At 46.5% G+C, this 20,877-nt stretch overlaps 1 protein-coding gene across 2 annotated transcripts in view; it reads left to right on the plus strand.

Annotated features, from left to right (window-relative positions):
• Window positions 1-2,276: 2,276 nt before the first annotated feature.
• DISP2 (dispatched RND transporter family member 2) overlaps window positions 2,277-20,877 on the plus strand; it is a 29,800-nt gene continuing 11,199 nt past the window's right edge. The window contains exons 1-3 of one of the 2 annotated variants that reach the window (XM_080996430.1): window positions 2,277-2,572; window positions 13,949-14,401; window positions 18,564-18,593. In XM_080996430.1, the coding sequence (XP_080852556.1) occupies window positions 2,475-2,572; window positions 13,949-14,401; window positions 18,564-18,593 (581 nt within the window). In that variant the 5' untranslated portion in view covers window positions 2,277-2,474. The remainder of the gene's footprint in view (window positions 2,573-13,948; window positions 14,402-18,563; window positions 18,594-20,877) is intronic. The other variant, XM_080996431.1, reaches the window with a different exon arrangement.

A 20,877-nucleotide genomic window follows, 5' to 3' on the forward strand; every position in this document is an offset into this window, starting at 1 on the left:
GCCACCTGCATCCCTATTCTAGCAGCTACTAAATCTAGAAATCATGGATGCCTTGCACCCACAAACTTGGGCACCCAAAACTTGAACATTATGCTTGTGGCTGCCACTGGATTGATAAAATGTGTGAAGGAGAATGCCTTGCATTCCTCCACCTTGTAGCATGGGTTTACTTGGAACCAATGTAACTCCATTCTCTGTAAGCCTTCATCTTGATTATTGAAGGCCTAGAACATCCTTCTCAAACCTGATGCCTTCCAGATGTTTTGGACTTCAACCCCCATCAGTTGCAACCAACATGGCCGTGGAATTTCTTTCATCCCTTCCCTATCCTGAGAGCTCAGCAAATCAATATGATCCATTTGATTTGCATTTATTAAAATAAACCAGGCACCATAAATTTAAACTCCACCCATATACCACCCTATGGGAGGAGTGCAGAGCCCAGAGCATGCAAAAGGTCCAGGTCCAGTTCCCGCCATCTCCAGTGAAAAGATCTCAAGCAGCACAGTGTGAAAATGCCTCTTCCTGAGACCAGATGAGAGTTGTGGTCCAAAGAATCTGGAAGGTACCAGATTGGAAGAGACTGGCCTAGGAGATGTTGCAGATATAAACTTGAGGGTTTCCACCCATTGCTTTGGCTACAGCACCGTCCCTCCTTTCTGCTGGAGTGTTAAAGAGCTGCACTGCACCAGTCAAGAACTCCGAATAAGGAAGTGACAAAGTCCAGCATCATCCTTTGGAATAAAGCCATCCTGCTAGACTGCAGCCTCCATAAAACTGCTAAGTGAAAAATGTAGTGACATGTTTACAAAAGCCTGTCAAGTCAATTCATCTATACATTTCAGTTGCTTTCTTAATTCTTGCTAACTTTTTTTAAGCATCAGAAGGCTGCGGGAGAAGAAGAACTGGTAAGCAGAGCTTTTTAACTTCAAATAAATCCTGTACTACCTTTTTGTCAAGCAGTTCATTTCTTTTTGCTGGGACACATAAACAATCTTGGATCTGTCAGCTGCCATCGCTGTAGTGTTAATCATCAAGCCTGCTGCTTAAATGAATCAGACAACTTCTGTTGCCTGAATTCAGGAGGAGGGACTGCTTCCTCGCTCAGCATCTTTCACACTGTTGGTTGAGACTGCCATTATTACAGAGTCAATTCTGTTTCCCTCATTTCCTGTTCTTGGGACTCTTCTAGGCTTCTAAATCTCATTATCCCAGGCTAAGAGAAGGTCTCTCCAAACTAGTATCACAGAACAGCTTATATGGTCTTTATGCTGTCTTAAGACTGCTATGGCATTAAAAGAGGAAGGGCTTATTCTAAACAGAAGGTGGATTACTGAGTTTCCACCACTCTTAATGATTCCTATTATTTATTTATTGTCCTCGCTTTTCAATGAGGGTGACACAAAGAAGATGTCATTATACTAAAAAGGTCAATGTCAATGCCAATGATACAAGAGTCAGTGTCAGAAGTTAGCCCAAAGCTACTATAATCACAGACAATTCTGCCATTCATTCCTGAAAGGATATACCGTAAATTGTGCTATGCATTGTGAGGAAACTGCTTACTATTGTGTAAGCTAAATTCAACTACCTTTAATGTAAAATCACTGTTTTATGGCCAGACCTCAGCTTGGATTGTATTATGTTTTGTTTATCTTCATTACCTGATTTTTATTGCAGCTTCCAACATGCAAAAAACAAAACAAACCCATCCAACTTAAATTAAAAACATTCAGACAATAATCATCACTGAATGCACAACACCTGAAATTGGTTTTCTTTTAAAGTCAATTTCCCCTTAAACCTTCCTTGTCACAGCATTCACACAGAATCGAGTGTTAAGCCTGTGAAGGGACAGGTCTTTTTAACCAAGATGGAAACTTATTTATTTTGAACACACAACTTTTTAATCATAGGTAAGAACCCCGACCCCTTCCCCAAAACCAGGAATTAATGTTTAAAGCAGAAATTAAGAAGCGACTGGCATGCTGAGCTCAGGTAATGTTTACTGCTCCTGCTCCTTTATCGGAACATCTGGTCAAGAAGTTTGGCATTCAAATGCAAGTTTCTTTTCTTTTCTGGATGGATTTGAGGTCTACTAAGTTCCAGAATTTGTGGAAATAAATCCAGACTGGAAAAGCACCGATACTTCGAAGGCACCGAGGACCATAGGTCCATTATCACCCTCGTGGATATGCTCTCGGTCATAACGAGGTCGATCAGCCCAACTGGGCAGCAGCCCCAGCCCCCGCTCCAAAGCGTGTCTCCCCTCCCCTCTCCCTTCGCTGCTATTGGACCACGTGTCCGGCTCGGCCCGGTCCCCTCCCCAGCCGATTCTCCTAGGATTAGCGCACGCGCTTTCTCGGCCGAGGGAGCAGCCGCTTTCAGCACCGAGGAGCTGCGGACAGCGCCTTCCGCCCTCCCCACCAAGGCGGCGCTTTTGCGGTCAGGAGGCCACGGCGCCGACGAGGACCATGGAGGGCGCGGCGGGCTCCCAGTCGCTAGACGGGGAGGCGGCTGCCGGCCAGAGAGCAGAGTCGAGGCGCCCGGAGACAGCGGGATGCACCTCCAGGTAAGGCGAGCCTCCAAGGGGATGCCCATCGGCCGAGGAAACGCCGCGTGCCCATCTCCTCCTCCTTCCCTGACCCTTCGGGGGTGTCCTTGAGGTGCACCGCTCCTTTATCCGCCGCCACCGCGCGATCCGTCCCCTGCACCTCCCGCTCCTTTCCTAGACAATGGAGCCGATCTCCCCTGGGCGGTGGGAGGTGGGAGAAGGGCGGCGGAGTGGAGGGGGGTTAGGGAGAGAGGGACTTTCTGCTTTTCCAGCACCACCCCACCCCACCCGGTTGCATCGCCGCCGCAGGCCACATCGCCGCTGATCCTCGAAAAGTTGGCCTTGCAGAGCGAGGGGTGGAGGAAGGCGCGCGGCAGTGTCCCCGAGGTCCAAGCCTATTGTTCTGGGATTCGCCGCGGGAAGGCGTTGCTCTGCGACGTTCCCTCGAATCTCCCTCGCGATGCTCCGGGAAACGAGACCCACCCGAACCAGGCGCCTTCACTGGGTCAGGGGGCTGACGCGCCTGCCTGAGCGGGCGAAGGATCCCCGTCGGCGCATCTGTCGCCACGCTGCGGGGCGTCTTTTGATCCTCGATTGAAGGGACGCGCGTCGCCCTCGATCCGCGAAGAGGAGCTGTCCTTTGTGTCCGGGAGAGGATTCCTCCGCCCGGCAGCCCGGGATCGAGGGAAAGCGACGACAACGAGGAGCCCTCTGCTGGGGCGCCACGAACAAAAGGAGCGACAGGGCAATATTTCGCCCAGCTTCCCTCGCTCCGCAGTTTCCAAGAAGGCGGAGCCAAGGCTGGGCTGGGCTGCCTTCGATCTCTCGCCCTCTCTAAAATACACTGTGGCTTTGATAGCTGCTGATCCGAGGGTGCCGGATATGTAACAACGGCAAATGTTGTGATCTAGAAATATATCTGCCGCGTACGGGGGGGGGGGAGTCTTTGAAATTGGAGCCAACTCCTAGGGCCAAACGCCCGCCCCAAAGTTGATGGGCGATGCCATTCAAATAGTGTGTGCGTATGTGTGCACCGTGTCTTGGGGTCGATTATGCGGGGCGGGACTTGCCTGGGGTCCCCCAATATTTTATTCAAGTTGCCGCCACCCCCGCAGGGTGCAAGGGAATGAAACCAGGCGCTATCAGAAAAAGAGGTCCTAACTATAGCCTTAGAGGAAGAAATCAGTAGGGTGCTGGGACGTGGGTTTAGGAAACATTGCTTTAAGGAAGCTCTCTTTAAGGAGAGCTTCGTCTTGGATTCCCTTCACGGGCCATGGAGGTAGGTGTGTGTTTATAATCAACACGGATAGGTTTAAAATCGAAGGGAGGGATGCAAACGCTGATCAATTCTTTCATGGACTGAAACAGACTGAATTGCAGATTAACTTCGCCCCACCCCAATAATCAAAGGTCTGAAGGCAGGTAGGGCCTGATCAGCCTGCTCCCTCCCTTATTTAGGAACATAGGAAGATGTGTAAAGCAGATGTTCTACACCCAGCTTTCCACAATGGATTTAATGAAATGAAAGCATGCAGAGGAATTAACTGGCTTGCAACCCAAACTGGCCTTCCAAGTGGATTAATGATGGCTTTCCTTCTAACAGTATGAACCATAGGCAGCTGATGCCACCCATGCCCATTAGAGCATTTGAGCTGAGCTCAGTGTGATCTCAAAATTCAGGAAGGAGGGATCAAGTGATGGCTCTTAGTCATTAAAATTCTATTTCTCCAACTGAAAATTCTCTAATGGGGAAGGGTCTCAGCTAGGTAGAGCATCTGCTTTGCTTGCAGAAGGTCCCAGGTTAAATTCTTGACATTGCTAGGCTGGGCTGGGGGGGGGGGGACTCCTACCCAGACTCCTGAATTATTTCCTGCCAGTCATATTGAGCTAGATGGTCTGGCTCATTACAAGGCAGCTGCCTGTGCCCCTGTAAACCAGATACAGAAATGGCATGTTGGATGGGCCACATGACTTTTGGTTTGGCCCAGCAGGGTCCTTCTTGTGTTCAGTAGCCATATATGTGAATCTTCTGCAACAATAATAGCCCTTGAACTTCGCTGTTTTTCAGTGCATTCCCACATTGGTTGAAAAAGACATACCGTACTTTTCCGTGTATCAGACTAGGTTTTTTAATACTAAAAATAATGTTTAACAAGTGGGTGTAGTCTTATACACAGGGGCAATCTCCCCCATTTTCTTATTTTTGAGTCCCCCAAAATAGGGGGCGTCTTATGCATGGAAAAATACAGTAATTAAAGGTGGCTTTTGCTTTAACAAAGGGACGCGGGTGGCGCTGTGGGTAAAACCGCAGTGCCTAGGACTTGCTGATTGTATGGTTGGCAGTTCGAATCCCCGCGGCGGGGTGAGCTCCCGTCGTTCGGTCCCAGCTCCTGCCCACCTAGCAGTTTGAAAGCACCCCTAAGTGCAAGTAGATAAATAGGTACCGCTTTATAGTGGGAAGGTAACGGCGTTTCCGTGTGCTGTGCTGGTGCTGGCTCGCCAGCTGCAGCTTCGTCACACTGGCCACGTGACCCGGAAGTGTCCTCAGACGGCGCCGGCTCACGGCCTCTTGAGCGAGATGAGCACGCAACCCTAGAGTCGGACACGACTGGCCCGTACGGGCAGGGGTACCTTTACCTTTGCTTTAACAAAGCCTAGCCGCTCTTCTTGGTCAAACCACAGTGAAGAGAAACACCTGTTCTTTCAGGATGCCCATAAAAGCACCTGCATTGTGGTTTTGCAACACACAAGTGTATTTAAAGTTAATGGATGGATGGCTTGTTTGAAAAGCAGTGCAATTAGTTGAGAGCTCCAGTGAGAGAATGTTATAGCCTAATGGAATTTGCATATACACTGTGTTGTCAGCAAAACATGCTAAAGGCGTTTTATGTTTCTTAGACTGGTACTTCAACTATAGCTGGCTGGGAACAGGAAGGATTCCCAAACTATGTTCCATAACATCTCAAAAACTATTTTCCTCTCTCTGGAGCATTAGAGATCATACACCTAGTTGAGTAGATAGGCTTAAGCTGTTGACAGGTGGGCAGAAGATGGAACAGGCTCCACTGGTAAGATCTCTTGGTGATTTGCATCAGGTCAGCAATGATTTCTAACTCCCAATTGCAATAACAAAGCGGTTTTTAAGTGGTTTACAATGAAGGTTTGAACACCAATTGATTCAAAGCAACAAACCTACAATAATTGAAGAAGGATAAGCGTAAGAGACAACAAAACAAAAGTAAAAGTTCATTAGCACATTACATTACACCAAAGCAATACAACCATTTAATAAGAAGGTTTGGAGAATAGGACAGTTGTTGTTTTTCACCTGGTGCCTAAGGTTATGAGAATAGGTGTCAGTCAAATACCACAACTTGGGCACCACCACTGAGAAGGCTCTATCCATGGTTGTCTCCCACTTTAACTGAGACAGCAGGGACAGTCATATGGGAGCAGGCAATCCTGATCCCAAGCTGTATAGGGATTTATAGGTCAAAATCAACACAATAGGCCTGGAAAGAAATGGGAAGCCAGTGATTTTCTAACATTGGGGAATATGTCCTCGTTGGCATGTTCTAGTTGCTCATGGACCACTTCATTCTGAACCAACTGCTGTCGCACTTTAACCATAGGCTCTAGAATTTTGCTTTCCGCATATCTCATTGCCTGTTTGAGTAATTTTCTAGTCAAATAAGATTGTGCCCATGGCCTTTTTTCTAGCCACTTCCCTCAAACTGGGTTCTATATTCTATTGCTGTCTTTATATATAACTTTGTAGCCTAGTAAAGAGTTCTGTGGAACACACACACTTGCTTCATTCTCACTCTATACAAAAAGGTTCAATAAAACGCATTGCCTCTGAACTACGCATTTATGGCTGGCAAGTATAGAACCCTAAATCTCGACATGTCCAAAGCTATGTCATTGTGAACTCATTCCAAAATGATGTCATTACTGGCTCAGCCTCCAGCACACTCCTCAAATTTTCTGCTTGCTGATTTACAGCTACAGACTTGTTTGTGGAATGCTCAGCAAAAAAAATTCAGAGGTTTTCAGACACTCACCTTTCCTCAGTGACTTAATTGGGTCCTGCCTGATCTCACTATTATTTGCATACTGACAGGTCTCTGTGTGAGATGAAAAAGGTCCCTCACAAAGAGGCATTATTGACAAGAGATGTGGGAGGATAAAAATACATGTGCCATAGTTTAGCATTGTACCATAACTATCTTATACTATGTCTTTAGCTGCTTTACTATTTCGTACATTGGAAGCATCTGTTTATATAGAAAATGAGAATGATCAGCTTTATTGTGGGTGGCAGATGCATTTTAAAGATGCATGACTTCCTTCTTATGTCTCTTCCAGAACAGATGCAGCCTTGATTTCTTTATCAAAACTATAGCCACCGTATCTTGAGTGTCTGAATGGGAAGAAATCACATTTTCTCAATCCATGCTCTACCCTTCCTGTTTTAGGCATTGTACTCTCTTGACTCCAGAAGTCTATCATTCTGTTCTAACCCTTTATTAAAATCCCATTACAAGATTCCATTAAGAAAGCTTTTACTGTGAATTCCAGGTGTGTGTTTTTTAAAAAATGTGATGCCTATTTAGAAACTTTGCAAACAATGCAAAATCATTGATCAGCAGAGAGAGAGTTGTTTGTTTGTTTGTTTAGAGGAACTAATTGCTAACCTTAATATTTGATTTAGAGTCTCACTGCAGAGGGAAGCCAGTTTGGAAGGAAAAGGAAAAACTAGACAGAAAAGTTTGCCAGCTTTTAGTGTTGTCTTACAATATAGCCACAGGATCCCTTTGTATTACTGGCTGGTGTGATTCTAGCCCGCCCCTCCCTCTTTCTGGTTATAATAGCAGCTTTGTGAGCTGCAAGCAAATGCTAATCGAGGGTTCAGGAATGATCCAGAGGTTTCACCTTTTTGAGCTTCTACAATCAAAAATGCTGAAGATGCAGCTCTTTACTGTGGCCTGGGATATATACATTTAGGACACACCCTATTATTGTGGCTGTGATTTAAAATGCTGTGAACTGCCTTGAGATTTTATGACGAAGGGCGGTATATAAATCTAATAAAGAAAGCAAACTGTGTAATATTGTATGGGGCCTTGTGGTGAAGGCTGGGTAAAAAATTGAAATTAATCATGAGTGTAATTGAAATCATAATACCTGGGTAAGATAGGCAGATACCAGATGAGGAACTGTGGGGTGTTTTGTCAGACTTTTGATTTTAAACTGCTTTCAAGAGTTTTTTCAACAGTCCAGCGGTGCATACATTTAATGAAACAAACAAATATTCATGTGAAACAAACAAACAAATGTAATCACTGGAACCCCTAAAACTGAACAATTTACTATTGCGGTGCCAGTCTCTAGTTTACCATTTCTTGGTCATGTGACTGAGCAGTCCATGGTGGTACAGAACTAGAAACCTCTGGATGACAGCTAACTTGGTTCTTATTAGGCCACCTTTAAGCCTAGTTTGGGTGGATGAACTAGACTGGTTGATTAGCAGGAGGAGTGAGAACCTGTTCATTCTCCTGAACCTTTCTGATGTTTTTGCTATCTTTAGTTATTGAGGCCTCCTGGGCCATCTGGCAAGGGTGAGGACACCTCCTCCTCCTCCTCCTCCTCCTCCTCCTTCTTCTTCTTCTTCGGTGATCACTCATAGCTGAGTAAGATTGTCTTTCATGAACACAGTCTTAGCAGTGAGTCCGTAAGTGACTGTGGAGGCCAATTCTGGATCCACACATCCTTCCACAGTGGGAACATAGGTTTCCGGATGGGAGTTGATCACGGTGTGGATTTGCCAAGCGTGCCTTCCTCTTAGCACATTTCTCCCTTGCTTCCTGAGTTCGAGTGTCTTCAAAGCCCATGACACCTTTGGTAAAGGCTGTTCTCCAATTGGAGCACTCACAGGCCAGTGTTTCCCAGTTGTCAGTGTTTATACTACATTTTTTTTTAGATTTGCCTTGAGAGAGTCTTTAAACCTCTTTTGTTGACCACTAACATTACGCTTTCCATTTTTAAGTTTGGAATAGAGTAGTTGCTTTGGAAGACGATAATCGGGCATCCACACAACATGACCAGTCCAACAAAGTTGATGTTGAAAAATCATTGCTTCAGCACTGGTGATCTTTGCTTCTTCCAGTACACTGGCATTAGTTCGCCTGCCTTCCCAAGTGATATGTACTTACCTTTTTATGAGACCCCATTGAGAGAATCTCTCGAGGAGTTGGGGATGCAGGGGAGGCTGTGTGGCACACACTTTGTCCCCCAGCCTTGCTGCTGCCACCCCCACCACAAGCACAGGAGGCAGCCATCTCACTCTGCCTAATGGTTGGCATTAACCAATGTGGTTCTGCTCCATATTAATGGTGAGAAATCCAACTTATCTGGAAATGAGTGGACAGTTGTAACCCCCAAGTCCAAGAACCCCCTAGCCACCATGATATATGCCATCCTACTTACCTTTGAAGAGTGTTTAACAACTTCACTTAATTCAAAAGTGGCACTCTGTGGGAATGAGATAAGGAAAGTGTGCAAGGTTGGTTATTGGGGGGAAATGCAGTTTGTTTAGGGCACTGTTTAAGTGTTGGCCCTAACCTATAAAAACCAAAAAGTCTCAACAGGCTGCATACCTTAGGGAGACGTTCTTCTGGGTGAGTGCCCTCCACACACACGCACACACTGGTACACAAAGATCCTAAAAAAAAGTTTTTCTGAAGTAAGGAAGTTGATGGGAAAGGAGGACGATATCAGCAAAGGTGCATACTTTATGGAATGTTCATCCCAGTCATGCCTAATATATTGTCATGATCAGCTGCTTTGATATTCTTTACTTTGGAAGAATGGGAGGCTCATGATGTCACAGGTGGCAGCCAATCAGTGCTTTGCACAGTCGGCCACTGGTTTGCCTTGAGCTGGATCCTGGGGAGAAGAACAAACAACAAGCGAATGCTTCCACATCAGCCCCACTACTCCGATTATTGTATGTTTGATTGCATCCCTTTTCTTCTCCTCTTTCCAATTAGCCCTGCTGGATTCTGGTCAAGATCAGGTATCTTCTCTACATTGGCTTATGAAAGTGATAGGAGAGACAAATAAGGGGTGGCAGTCAAGCAGCTGTGATACACAATTAGAGCTGTTGGCTCCCACCTTTTCTTCCTTGCTGTCTGCTTTGCTGAATATCTCTTTTGTTTCTTTCTTGGTTGCATCCAGCTGGTCTAGACAAAAACAGAGCTGTCAGACCATAACTTTGAAGCTGCAGGCTTTTACTGTTCCATGGATGGCAGAACATTTCTGCTCCCACTGTAGCCTCAACAGTTCTGAATATACATTCGTGCTATGACCGGGAATCTCACTGCCCATCCAGATCTCTCCTTTTGTTGCTTTGTCCTTGGATCCCCATCAGTGAATTGATGGATGACCATAAATTTGACAGTATCGCAGTGTAATGAAGATACCAATTTCTCTTGATTAAATATGCCTGGCATCTAATATTTTCCTTAGAAAATCACCTTGATGTGCCGCCCAAATGAAGTGATAACTTGGATCACTGTTAACAAATAGTGCTGGCCTTCCTGTTCATCATTGAAGGTCATAGCAAAAAATGTTTATGAGTCTGCGAATTTCCTTAGCACACAGTTAAGAAAACTGGCTTGTCATTTTCAATCAGGCAGGTGTGGGAGTACTGTAAGTAAATGTGGACTTTTCACTTACTCTATAATGTTCTTATTCTTAAATGTTTACACTCACATGTGGACTCTTAAAAGAATTGATACCCTGACATTTGAAAGCATTCGGGCTGAAAGTTTATGAGTTTGGGCTACTTTTTACATACCACAATAACTTAGCATTGCTGTGCCACCGTGGGAACTAGAAACTTGCATTAAGGAAACAAAAATAGGTCCTGAAAATCACTAAAAAATGCTTCAAGGCTTATATGCAGATTTCCAGACAAAAAGCTCACATTTTCTCAAAATGTGATCTGAAAGTGGGGCAACCTTGCCCCAGTGCTGAATGCCCCAATGCCCCACTCTTGATTTTCACATGTTGAGTACAGACATCAGCAAAGGGAGGCGGGCTGCACCAATGCAGCTGCAGGTGTATAGGTGAGCCATGCAAGCAGGACTCCTGCATGATCAGGAGGGGTTGTGGTCCCTCTTCTGCCTCGGACATGGAATGAAATGCAGGAAATTTTTTGTCTGAAAATAACTAGCGGGTATTGTAGGTTTACGGGGATGCGGGTCGTGCTGTGGTCTAAACCACAGAGCCTAGGGCTTGCTGGTTGGCAGTTCGAATCTCTGCGACGGGGTGAGCTCCCGTTGTTCGGTCCCTGCTCCTGCCCACCTAGCAGTTCAAAAGCACGTCCAAGTGCAAGTAGATAAATAGGTACCGCTCTGGCGGGAAGGTAAACGGCGTTTCCGTGCGCTGCTCTGGTTCGCCAGAAGCGGCTTAGTCATGCTGGCCACATGACCGGGAAGCTGTACTCCGGCTCCCTCGGCCAATAAAGCGAGATGAGCGCCGCAACCCCAGATTCGGCCACCACTGGACCTAATGGTCAGGGGTCCCTTTACCTTTTATTGTTGGTTTAAACTACCAGTCAAGTTTTAAAGAGGGAGACGTTCTGTTATGCAGCGTTGCTGCCCCAGCTCTCGCCACATTCAGAGAGAGGGGAGGCATCCCAGTGGCAGCAGATGTGGGAAGGGGGGGTGGCATGGAGTGGGGGCACCATTCCTCAGGTGGTAAAGCAGGACAGGCCACCCCTGACAAGCAGGCTTCCTTAAGGTTCATCCCCCCCCCCCTTATGAAAATGCCCAAGCTTTATAATCAGCCTGGGAAGCCCTGTTCTCTGGCCCATGGCTGTCAAAGCATCTTCAATGTATTTTATGAAAATCTAACAATAATTTAGAAAATCTATCACTAAGTACATAGTAAAAACAAACGCACAGCCATGACTACACTTCCTCTCAATTATTCTAAAGTGTGATAAAGGGCTTTAAAAAGTGCCTACAAATTCATTAATCTGCAAGGTGCCTATTCCTATCAGTGCATTATAGTTCTCTCTTTCATATTCATTGTAATGGATTGTAGTGATGAATAGCCAAGCTCTATATATTCTCCATCTCATCTGCAGATAATACTCAGTGGTCATAAAACTTCCTATTTTCTTTGTACCATCTCTTAACTAAATATGGTTATGAGGGTTTTGGGGGGCAGGGCGGGGAGAGAAAGTAGGTTGTACAGTATGTGTAATCCTTCTAACTCCTGGATCCAGCAAGTGTTAACATATAAGCCAGGCTAGCTTCCTGTGTTGAGGTGATCACCTGGGTGATGGGCCATTAAGAGAAACAAAGGAAAGGGGCTCTGTGTGAGATGGCAAATGGGTGGGACTCCCTTTATGGGCAGGGCAAATACCGTATTTTTCCCTCTATAACACACAGATTTTTTTCTCCTAAAAAGTAAGGGGAAATGTCTATGCGTGTTATTGAGCGAATGTGTGGTCCCTGGAGCCGACTGGCCCGAGTGCATCACACATTTTCTTCGAGGGTCATCTTCGTTGCGGTCAGCAGAAGCCAGGGAAGTGCTTGCTAGGAGGTTTGGCCACTCTGCAGCGCGACTGTGTGTTTGCTAGTGTGTGTGCTTTGTGAGTGTGTGATTGCCTGTGTGTTTGTTCGCTAGCGTGGGTGCTTGGAGGGAGTGAGAGAGTGACTGACTGCTGCATCTTCTCCTGCAATTTGCCTTTTAAAAAATTGGAAGCAGCGGGGCAGTTAAAACCACCTCCGAAAGCCCCATTTTTCCCTTCTAAGGCTGCAGCTCGGCTTTGGGAGCCCTGAACCCCTGCCTTGTTCTTGAGGGATCTTTGAGGTTTTCCCTTTAGCTTTAACCCAGCCCCCTTATTTTACCAGTTTATCTTCATTCTCGGTGTGGTAAACTGATTGCAGGCAGCCACACGTGCGTTCGAGCCTCCCGAGAGAGAAAGCTGTTGCTTTCCTGCATTCTGCCTCAGGGTCTTACTGCCCACCCGCTTCTGTTTCGTTCCTGTGTTTGCTCAAACGGAACAAAGAGCAGAGAAAACCCCTCCCCTCCAGGCAAGCAGAGGGGAAAGCAGAGCGTCCTTCCTTCTAATTCCTCTCCGTGCTCTGGTGCTGCTGCTGCTGCGTCTAGGGACTCGCAGGCAACATGCAGATGGGGGGAGAGAGAGAGAGAGAGAGAGAGAGAGTTGAGTGGGTCCGGTAAAATCCCTCTCCTGCATTCTTAGCCAGCTGCTTCTCCGCACACCCCTCTCGGTGCTCCTTGTCTCTTCTATGTTTTTCCTTCCCTCCCCACTTAAAACGTGGTTACAAAGCACGGATCCACATGGATCCTCAGGATCTTTGCATTGGGTCACCCCAAATTCACCATCAGATCACATAGCAATGATCTGATGCAAAAACAGGGCTGCAATGGTGCAAAAACGTGGTTACAAAGCACAGATCCACATGGATCCTCAGGATCTTTGCATTGGGTCACCCCAAATTCACCATCAGATCACATACCATGTCCATGGCTACAGCCTGCACCAAAAAAATCACGCACCCACTGTTGCCTGGGGCTGCAATGGTGCAAAAACGTGGTTACAAAGCACAGATCCACATGGATTATCAGGATTTTTGCATTGGGCTACCCCAAACTCACCGTCAAATCACATGTCTGTGGCCACAGCATGAAGCACAAAAATGATACATCCACTGTTTCATTCAGAATTTTTTTTTCTTGTTTTCCTCCTCTAAAAACTATGTGCGTGTTATGGTCAGGTGCGTGTTATCGAGCGAAAAATACGGTAATTAGATGGATGAAGCAGAGTTTAGAGTTGAGTTATGGTGATGTGGGCCAGAAGCGAAGCAGCAAACAGAGATGGGAGTCATGTTTGATTTCTGTTTGAATCCAAGGTTTGTGGCTATGGAAGAAACAAGGCCCTTTTGGGATGTTAATGCTCTGAACCCCTCCATTGTTGGCTCAGGTTGTATATTATGTATAAATAATCCATATATCCTAAAGACACCACAGTCTCTACTGTGCCTAATTCCAAAAGAAAACACAGACCTTGGGTAAGCGCTGGGAGCCCCCGGGATCTTGCACTGCTCAGAGATTGGGGTGGCATGCCACAATATCGCCGGCAGAAAACCTTCCGATACAGGCAGTCATTTGAGGGATAATCTTTTTGCTGTGTTAAAAAGCTTTTATGCTGCTTCTGTTGCCATTTCAGTGTTTTATTGGTTACTGTTCACATAAGGAACTTCCTCTCTGTGACTGCCGAGACAATGAATGCCTCTTGGCATACATTTTACATAGGAAAGCAATAAAGAAAAGCAAACCCATTTCTTCTCACAGGGAAAAAGTAAAGCCAGAGCTTTGTCAAAGTTGTCTTAATGTGCCGGAGATCAGAAAGACAGAGCCGAGCTCCAGCGGAGGCTCCTGGGAACGGAGATGCCCCGTCCATCACTGCCCCATTGATGCTTCTCCCAGCTCAGCGAGATACCACCAGGCCTCTTCCAGCCATATGCATGCCCCAATCTCCACTCGATCCAACGGGCAGGTGCCCTCTGGCTCCCAGGACTCCTTCCAGCCTCACCTGTATTACCACTGCAACCAGCAAGAAGCCAGAAGCAGCTATGCCCTGCCTCCCCTGCCAGGCCATGGGGAGAGGGCGACCTTGTGCTCCCATCACTCCAGTGGGGATTCGTCGTCAACTCCCCAGCACGAGGCTGCGGACATGAGATGGAAACAGTGGCCCCACAACCAGCAGCAGTTACGGCCAGTGCAACACCATGTCGTCACGGTCAGGTGAGGACAGATGACTGTAACGGGTTACACTGCCTCCTTCATCAAGGGATAAGGAGATGGAGAGTCTTGGCTTGCTCTGTGGAGCACCGTGTGCCTCTGAAATCCTCTTTATGCATTTTGTTTTTCAGTGGGCACTTTAGGCCATTGCTTAGCGGTGGGGCATGTGCTTTGCATGCAACCCCCCATATCTTCAGCTCACAAAAGGACTAGGTAGCAGGTGAAGGAAAGCCCCAGAAAGTTTCTGCCAGTCAGAACAGACAATGCTAGCCTAGATAGACAAATGCAAAGCAGCTTCCTTTATGTCTATGTGTACCTAGAAAAGCGAATGCAACAAACATGCCTCAGTTTTACAGGTACACTCATTAGGTAACCAGGATGGGTTACGGCTCCCTAGTTGGGTGCAGAGTCAGTGGCAAACCCAAGCATAGTTTTGGGGAGAAGTGTATTGGGTTTGTGGGCTTGCCTTACTCCCATGTTTTTAAAACACTTCCCCCTTGGCTCATTTATCAGAGGCACCTAGTAACATAAAAGCAATAGTCACTTAATTTTGATGCTAATACTCCTTTACAAGCTGAAACTTAACGATCCTCGTTCTGGCTCCAGGCCAGTCTAAGGGCTGTTTGCTGCCTTACTTTTAAGATCTGAATACACTCTTGGGAGTTCAACCTCCCTCTAAATCGCCATGAAAAGGTCGTGCTTCTATTATATGCAGCTCTATCTCTTGTGAGCTGTTTCTGCGGTTTTCCCCTTTGTGTGTTTTTTCGTCAAGAAAACAAACAGACAAGCCATAGTGTTTTAGTTTAACAATTCGTTTTTTCATAACGTTGCCGAGGCAGAAACAACTCCAGAAAGTTTGCCCTGGTTTTTCAGACATGGTGCAAAATGTGAGTCTTAGGGTAGGCATGTGTGCTGATTTGCCCAGGGAAGCTCGCAGCTGGAAGGACTCCCCTCTCTGAAGGGCTGCCCAGTCCCAGTCCAACTTAAAAGAAGGAAGAGCAGCAAGGATCAGCCCCTGAACTGAGGACTAAGTCACCTGAGGTCACCTTCCTCACAATAGTGGGGTGTCTTACTTTTCTATATAAATTATAGTAATTGTGCCTGAATTTGAATCTCTACATATAAAGTAGTATAGGTAGATCCATACCCTCTCTTATAATTCTGTAGTGATGCATTTTGCATTTCTTCCTTTTTGGCTAATGTGCAAGTGGCCACTCTAGAGCCTAATATGCTTTCCTCCACCCAGTCCTCAAACAGCAGGATTCTGCTTTTAAAGTTCATTGAATGGATTTTGCTATTCCTCCGTGTGCGTGCGTGTGCGCGTGCGCGCACACACACATGTGTTCTTTAACAAAATTCTGAAGCAAATTCTTCTAATTCAAATTTACTCGCCCAATTTCTAATGAATGAGCCTCCTGATTTGAATCTTGTTTTCACTATTCTCATGTTTTGGATACTATCAGATTTGGTTTTGGTTGTTGTTCTTAATCTGTACAATATCATATCTGGAAAAGTAATATTTATTCATTTACTCCCTCCCCTTGGTGCTACCAAGAATACTTAGCATTCTCGCCTTAAAATTCATCCTCAAGGAAAGTTAGGATCTAAGATGACAATCCAGCGCCTTGCAGCTTCTTTTGCTTTTCCTCCCGCATGCTCTGTTCTGCACGTGTTCTCTGCCATTGACTTTTGCTTCCCATAGGTCCTTCTCCTACACGTAGAGCGGCATTTGTGCAAGAGCTCTGTCCCTAGTGCATTGTTCCGCAGAGGGTATGGACTGATCTGTGCTCTGCACTTTAAGATCAAAAGTGCAAAATTTGATAATTTAAAATTAAGTTGCATTTGAATTCTAAAGGGCTGAACAAATTCCTTTCTGCTCTAGCTTAATGGCTGTAATCTGGCTTTGCAAATTCTTTGCCCTTCCTGATCATGCCTCTCTCTCCCACCATTATGAGAGGTCCCCTTGGCAGTACAAGCTCACTCACCTGTACAACAACCTTGTTGTATTTCACCTGATCTATATGGGTTGGACTTGGGTACCATCACCGAGGTTGTGCCAGTGTCAGCGGAGGCATGATGCTGAACTTATAGGAGAATTTGCTGGCAAATGCGTGAATGATGGGCCCTTCCCTGCATCTTTATAAGTACAGCTGGAGGGGTGTGTACAACCTCTTTGCTTATTTATCTATTTATTTATTTTATTACATTTATACCCCACCTTTCTTCCACGGAGCTCAAGGCAGCAAACACAATTCCCCCCTTCCTTGTTTAAATCCCACAACAGCCCTGTGAGGGAGGTGACAGGCCTAAGGTCACCCAGTGAGCTTCATGGCCAATCGGGGATTTGAACCCTGGTCTCTCCTCGACACTCTAACCATAATAATAATAACAACAACAATAATTTATTTGTACCCCGTCCATCTGGCTAGGTTTCCCCAGCAACTCTGGGCGGCTTTCAACAAAGATTAAAAAATACATTAAAATGTCACACACTGAAAACTTCCCTAAACAGGGCTGCCTTCAGATGTCTTCTAAATGTCAGGTAGTTGTTTATTTCTTTGACATCTGGTGGGAGGGCGTTCCACAGGGCGGGCGCCACTACCAAGAAGGCCCTCTGCCTGGTTCCCTGTAGCTTTCCTTCTCGCAGTGAGGGAGCCACCAGAAGGCCCTCGGCGCTGGACCTCTGTCCAGGCAGAACGATGGGGGTGGAGACACTCCTTCAGGTATACTGGGCTGAGGCCATTTAGGGCTTTAAAGGTCAGCACCAACACTTTGAATTGTGCTCGGAAACATATTGGGAGCCAATGTAGGTCTTTCAGGACCGGTGTTATATGGTCTAGGTGGCCGCTCCCAGTCACCAGTCTAGCTGCTGCATGCTGGATTAGTTGTAGTTTCTGGGTCACCTTCAAAGGTAGAGTGCATTGCAGTAGTCCAAGCGGGAGATAACTAGAGCATGCACCACTCTGGCAAGACAGTCCACGGGCAGGTAGGGTCTCAGCCTGTGTACCAGATGGAGCTGGTAGACAGCTGCCCTGGATACAGAATTGACCTGCACCTCCATGGACAGCTGTGAGTCCAAAATGATTCCGAGGCTGCTCACCTGGTCCTTTAGGGGCACAGTTACCCCTAACAGGACCAGGGAGTCCCCCACACCGACCCACACCCTGTCCCCCAAAAACAGTACTTCTTTCTTGTCAGGATTCAACCTCAATCCATTAGCCGCCATCCATCCTCCAACCGCCTCCAGGCACTCACACAGGACCCTCATTGCCTTCACTGGTTCCGATTTAAAAGAGAGGTAGAGCTGGGTATCATCCGCATTCTGATGAACACCCAGCCCAAACCCCCTGATGATCTCTCCCAGTGACTTCATGTAGATGTTAAAAAGCATGGGGGAGAGGACGGAACCCTGAGGCACCCCACAAGTGAGGGCCCAGGGGTCTGAACACTCATCCACCATCCCCTTTCTGGACACGGCCTAGGAGGAAGGAGCAGAACCACTGTATGACAGTGCCCCCAGCTCCCAGCTCCTCTAGATGGACCAGAAGAATATTATGATCGATTGTATCAATAGCCGCTGAGAGATCCAGCAGAAGTAGGAAACAGCTTTCACCTTAGGCTGCTGGAGATCATCAACCAGTGCGAACAAGGCAGTTACACCACAAAAGCTCTCACTCCTAGATTCTGCCATTGTGCCTTTTGAAACTTATAACCCATATTCCGAGTGGATGCAGGGATTGTGCAATGAATTCCTCAAGGAAACTTTCAGGGATTCCCCAGCTGAGAGCCCAAGTCTTTCGCCAAGGGACACAAACTCCCACCATCCCTTGCTGTCACCTGTGCTGGTTGAGCCTGGTGGAGGTTGCTGTCCAAAACTGCCTGGAGAGCCATATGTTCCCTCCTGCTGTTTTAGATGCTTCAGCCTGGTTGCTGGTTGAATGAACCAAGTCAGAAGAGGACCCCCATAAGCTGCAGGGACAGCCAAGTCCATCATCACGCAAACTGCCAACCTCCCCAACCATGCTATTTAGGGTTCATTGCCTTGTACTGCATCTCAGACTTCTGACTTTGTCCTTTGCCTGCCTGGAAGGGTTAACACTCTCATGAACGGAGACTTCTTCCTGGGCTGAAATTAATAAGCCAATGAATATCTTTCTCCCTACAGACATGACAAAGTGTTCAGGATGCCAAAGAGGTAGGTTACAATCAATCTCTCTACCCTATCATCATGTCTCCTCCTCCTCTTCACACCCTGCTATTAGGAACGAGGCAATGTATTATTCCTGGTGACATCCCAGGCAGGCAAAGAGCTGCAGCTACATTAGTAGGTTCACAGCTCCTCATTAAGAGCTTCCCATCTGTTTTGAGTCCCCCGCTCCCCCCAACCCAACCTGCTTTGCAAGAGATGTACTCCGCAGCTTTAAGGAAAAGCTCGCCTTCCAGAGAGCTTTCCCCATATCACACTCGAACCAGGTATTGCCGTGTTGTTCTGCATGTATGGCCTTCCTTTGCACGTTGCACTGTTTTGCACGTTCGACATTTAGCATGCCCCGTTATGCTCAACATAACACGTGAAGTGTCAACATTTTCTTTCTCGCACATCACAAGTGTTTCACACGAACGTACATCAGGTAGTTGGAGACAGTAGTGGCTCCCTGTGGTGTTTCTACCGTGTAAATATGGTGTGTGTGTAAGATATGTATTACTTTCTGTCTTGTGAAGCAGGCGTTTGCTAACTTCTTAATTTGTGCCTATATCTACTGAAATGGATTTAGTGCCCTAAAGCTAACACTAGTAGCTAAAGGCATTGGGATACAGAAGCTAGGGACTGTCCTTCCAAAAAAGAAAAAGAAAAGTGCTTTTATTCAGCTGAGCCTGCTGGGTTGAGCATCTTGACTCCCCGCATGATATCGGTCTCATCTCTTCATTTCTGCATGCTACAGCCTCTTCATCTTCCAAGTGATGACACTGTTTATTTGCCTCAGCTAGAGATCTGCTACCAAGCTGCTCCTCTGACAGATGCAGCATAATACAAATAAAATGTTAATAGGGAAATTCAAGGAAAGGTATAGGGACTGGATGGAGGGCCAACATTTCTCTGACAAGAATTTTCGGATCGGTTTTTGAAATATTTCCTTTTGGGTGCTTCACCGCCAACCTATTGGAGAATGTTAGCCCGGCTCAGAGAATATTCAGTGAAAAGCCACCCCAAATGTCTCTGGCCATGAATGAAAATGGGGACTGGCTGATGCAGCTGTAGATCTAGTTTAATAACTGTCTAATACCATTTTGATCATAGGGAGGGAAGCAGCAGGCTTGGCACCTGCCCCTTTTAGTCTTACCTTCTCATCTCGTTGCTTCTTTCATCCACTAATCTAGCTCCATTCAGTATTACCTGAGCCAAAGGCTGTGTACAAACCATCCATTTAAAGCACATGACTTGCCCCCAAAGAATCTGGAGCACTGTAGATCATTAAGGGTACTGGGAATTGTAGCTTTGTGAGGGGTAAACTACGGTTGCTGGGATTCTTTGATGGCAACTACATACTTCAAATCAGGAGTTGTCAACCTGGTCCCTACCGCCCACTAGTGGGTGTTTCAGGATTCTAGGTGGGCGGTAGGGGGTTCTACAGCACAAGCTGAATCTTCCTTCCACTGAGCACTGGTGGGCGGTAAGGAAATTTTACCATCAAGAAATATGCATTAGTGGGCGGTAGGTATAAAAAGGTTGACTACGCCTGCTTTAAATGGATGGTATGTATGGAGCCAAAATTTATCAGAAGTGAATTTTGAGAAACATTTGAGAACATTCTTTTTGACCACCCCAGAACTATAAAATGAGGAGGTTCTAATTCTGATTGGAGCAGTAGTGCTGGGGAAGGGAGTGTCTAATGTTTCCCTCCTGTGTCATTTCCCCCAAAGAGAAATCACTCCTAAGTTGTTACACTAGTCCTGCTGGTGAATAATAGGCAGGTACTTACTTATATTAGGGACGCGGGTGGCACTGTGGGTTAAACCACAGAGCCTAGGACTTGCCGATCAGAAGGTCGGCGGTTCGAATCCCCGTGACGGGGTGAGCTCCCGTTGCTAGGTCCCTGCTCCTGCCAACCTAGCAGTTCGAAAGCACATCAAAGTGCATGTAGATAAATAGGTACTGCTCCGGCGGGAAGGCAAATGGTGTTTCCGTGTGCTTAGCCAGAAGTGGCTTAGTCATGCTGACCACATGACCCAGAAGCTGTACACCAGCTCCCTCGGCCAATAAAGCGAGATGAGCGCCACCATCCCAGAGTCGGCCACGACTGGACCTAATGGTCAGGGGTCCCTTTACCTTTACCTACTTACTTATATTATGCATCTCTTTCCTTCTAGCAAGATGACTAAATGCAGTGTGTGTGTGTGTGTGTGTGTGTGTGTGTGTGTAAGAGAGAGAGAGAGAGATTTCAGTCCAGAAACAGCACAGCATCTCCCCTTCTCTGGCT

This window comes from Podarcis pityusensis (genome assembly GCF_964106645.2).
Source record: "Podarcis pityusensis genome assembly, chromosome: 1".
NCBI classification, from domain to species: Eukaryota; Metazoa; Chordata; class Lepidosauria; order Squamata; family Lacertidae; genus Podarcis; species Podarcis pityusensis.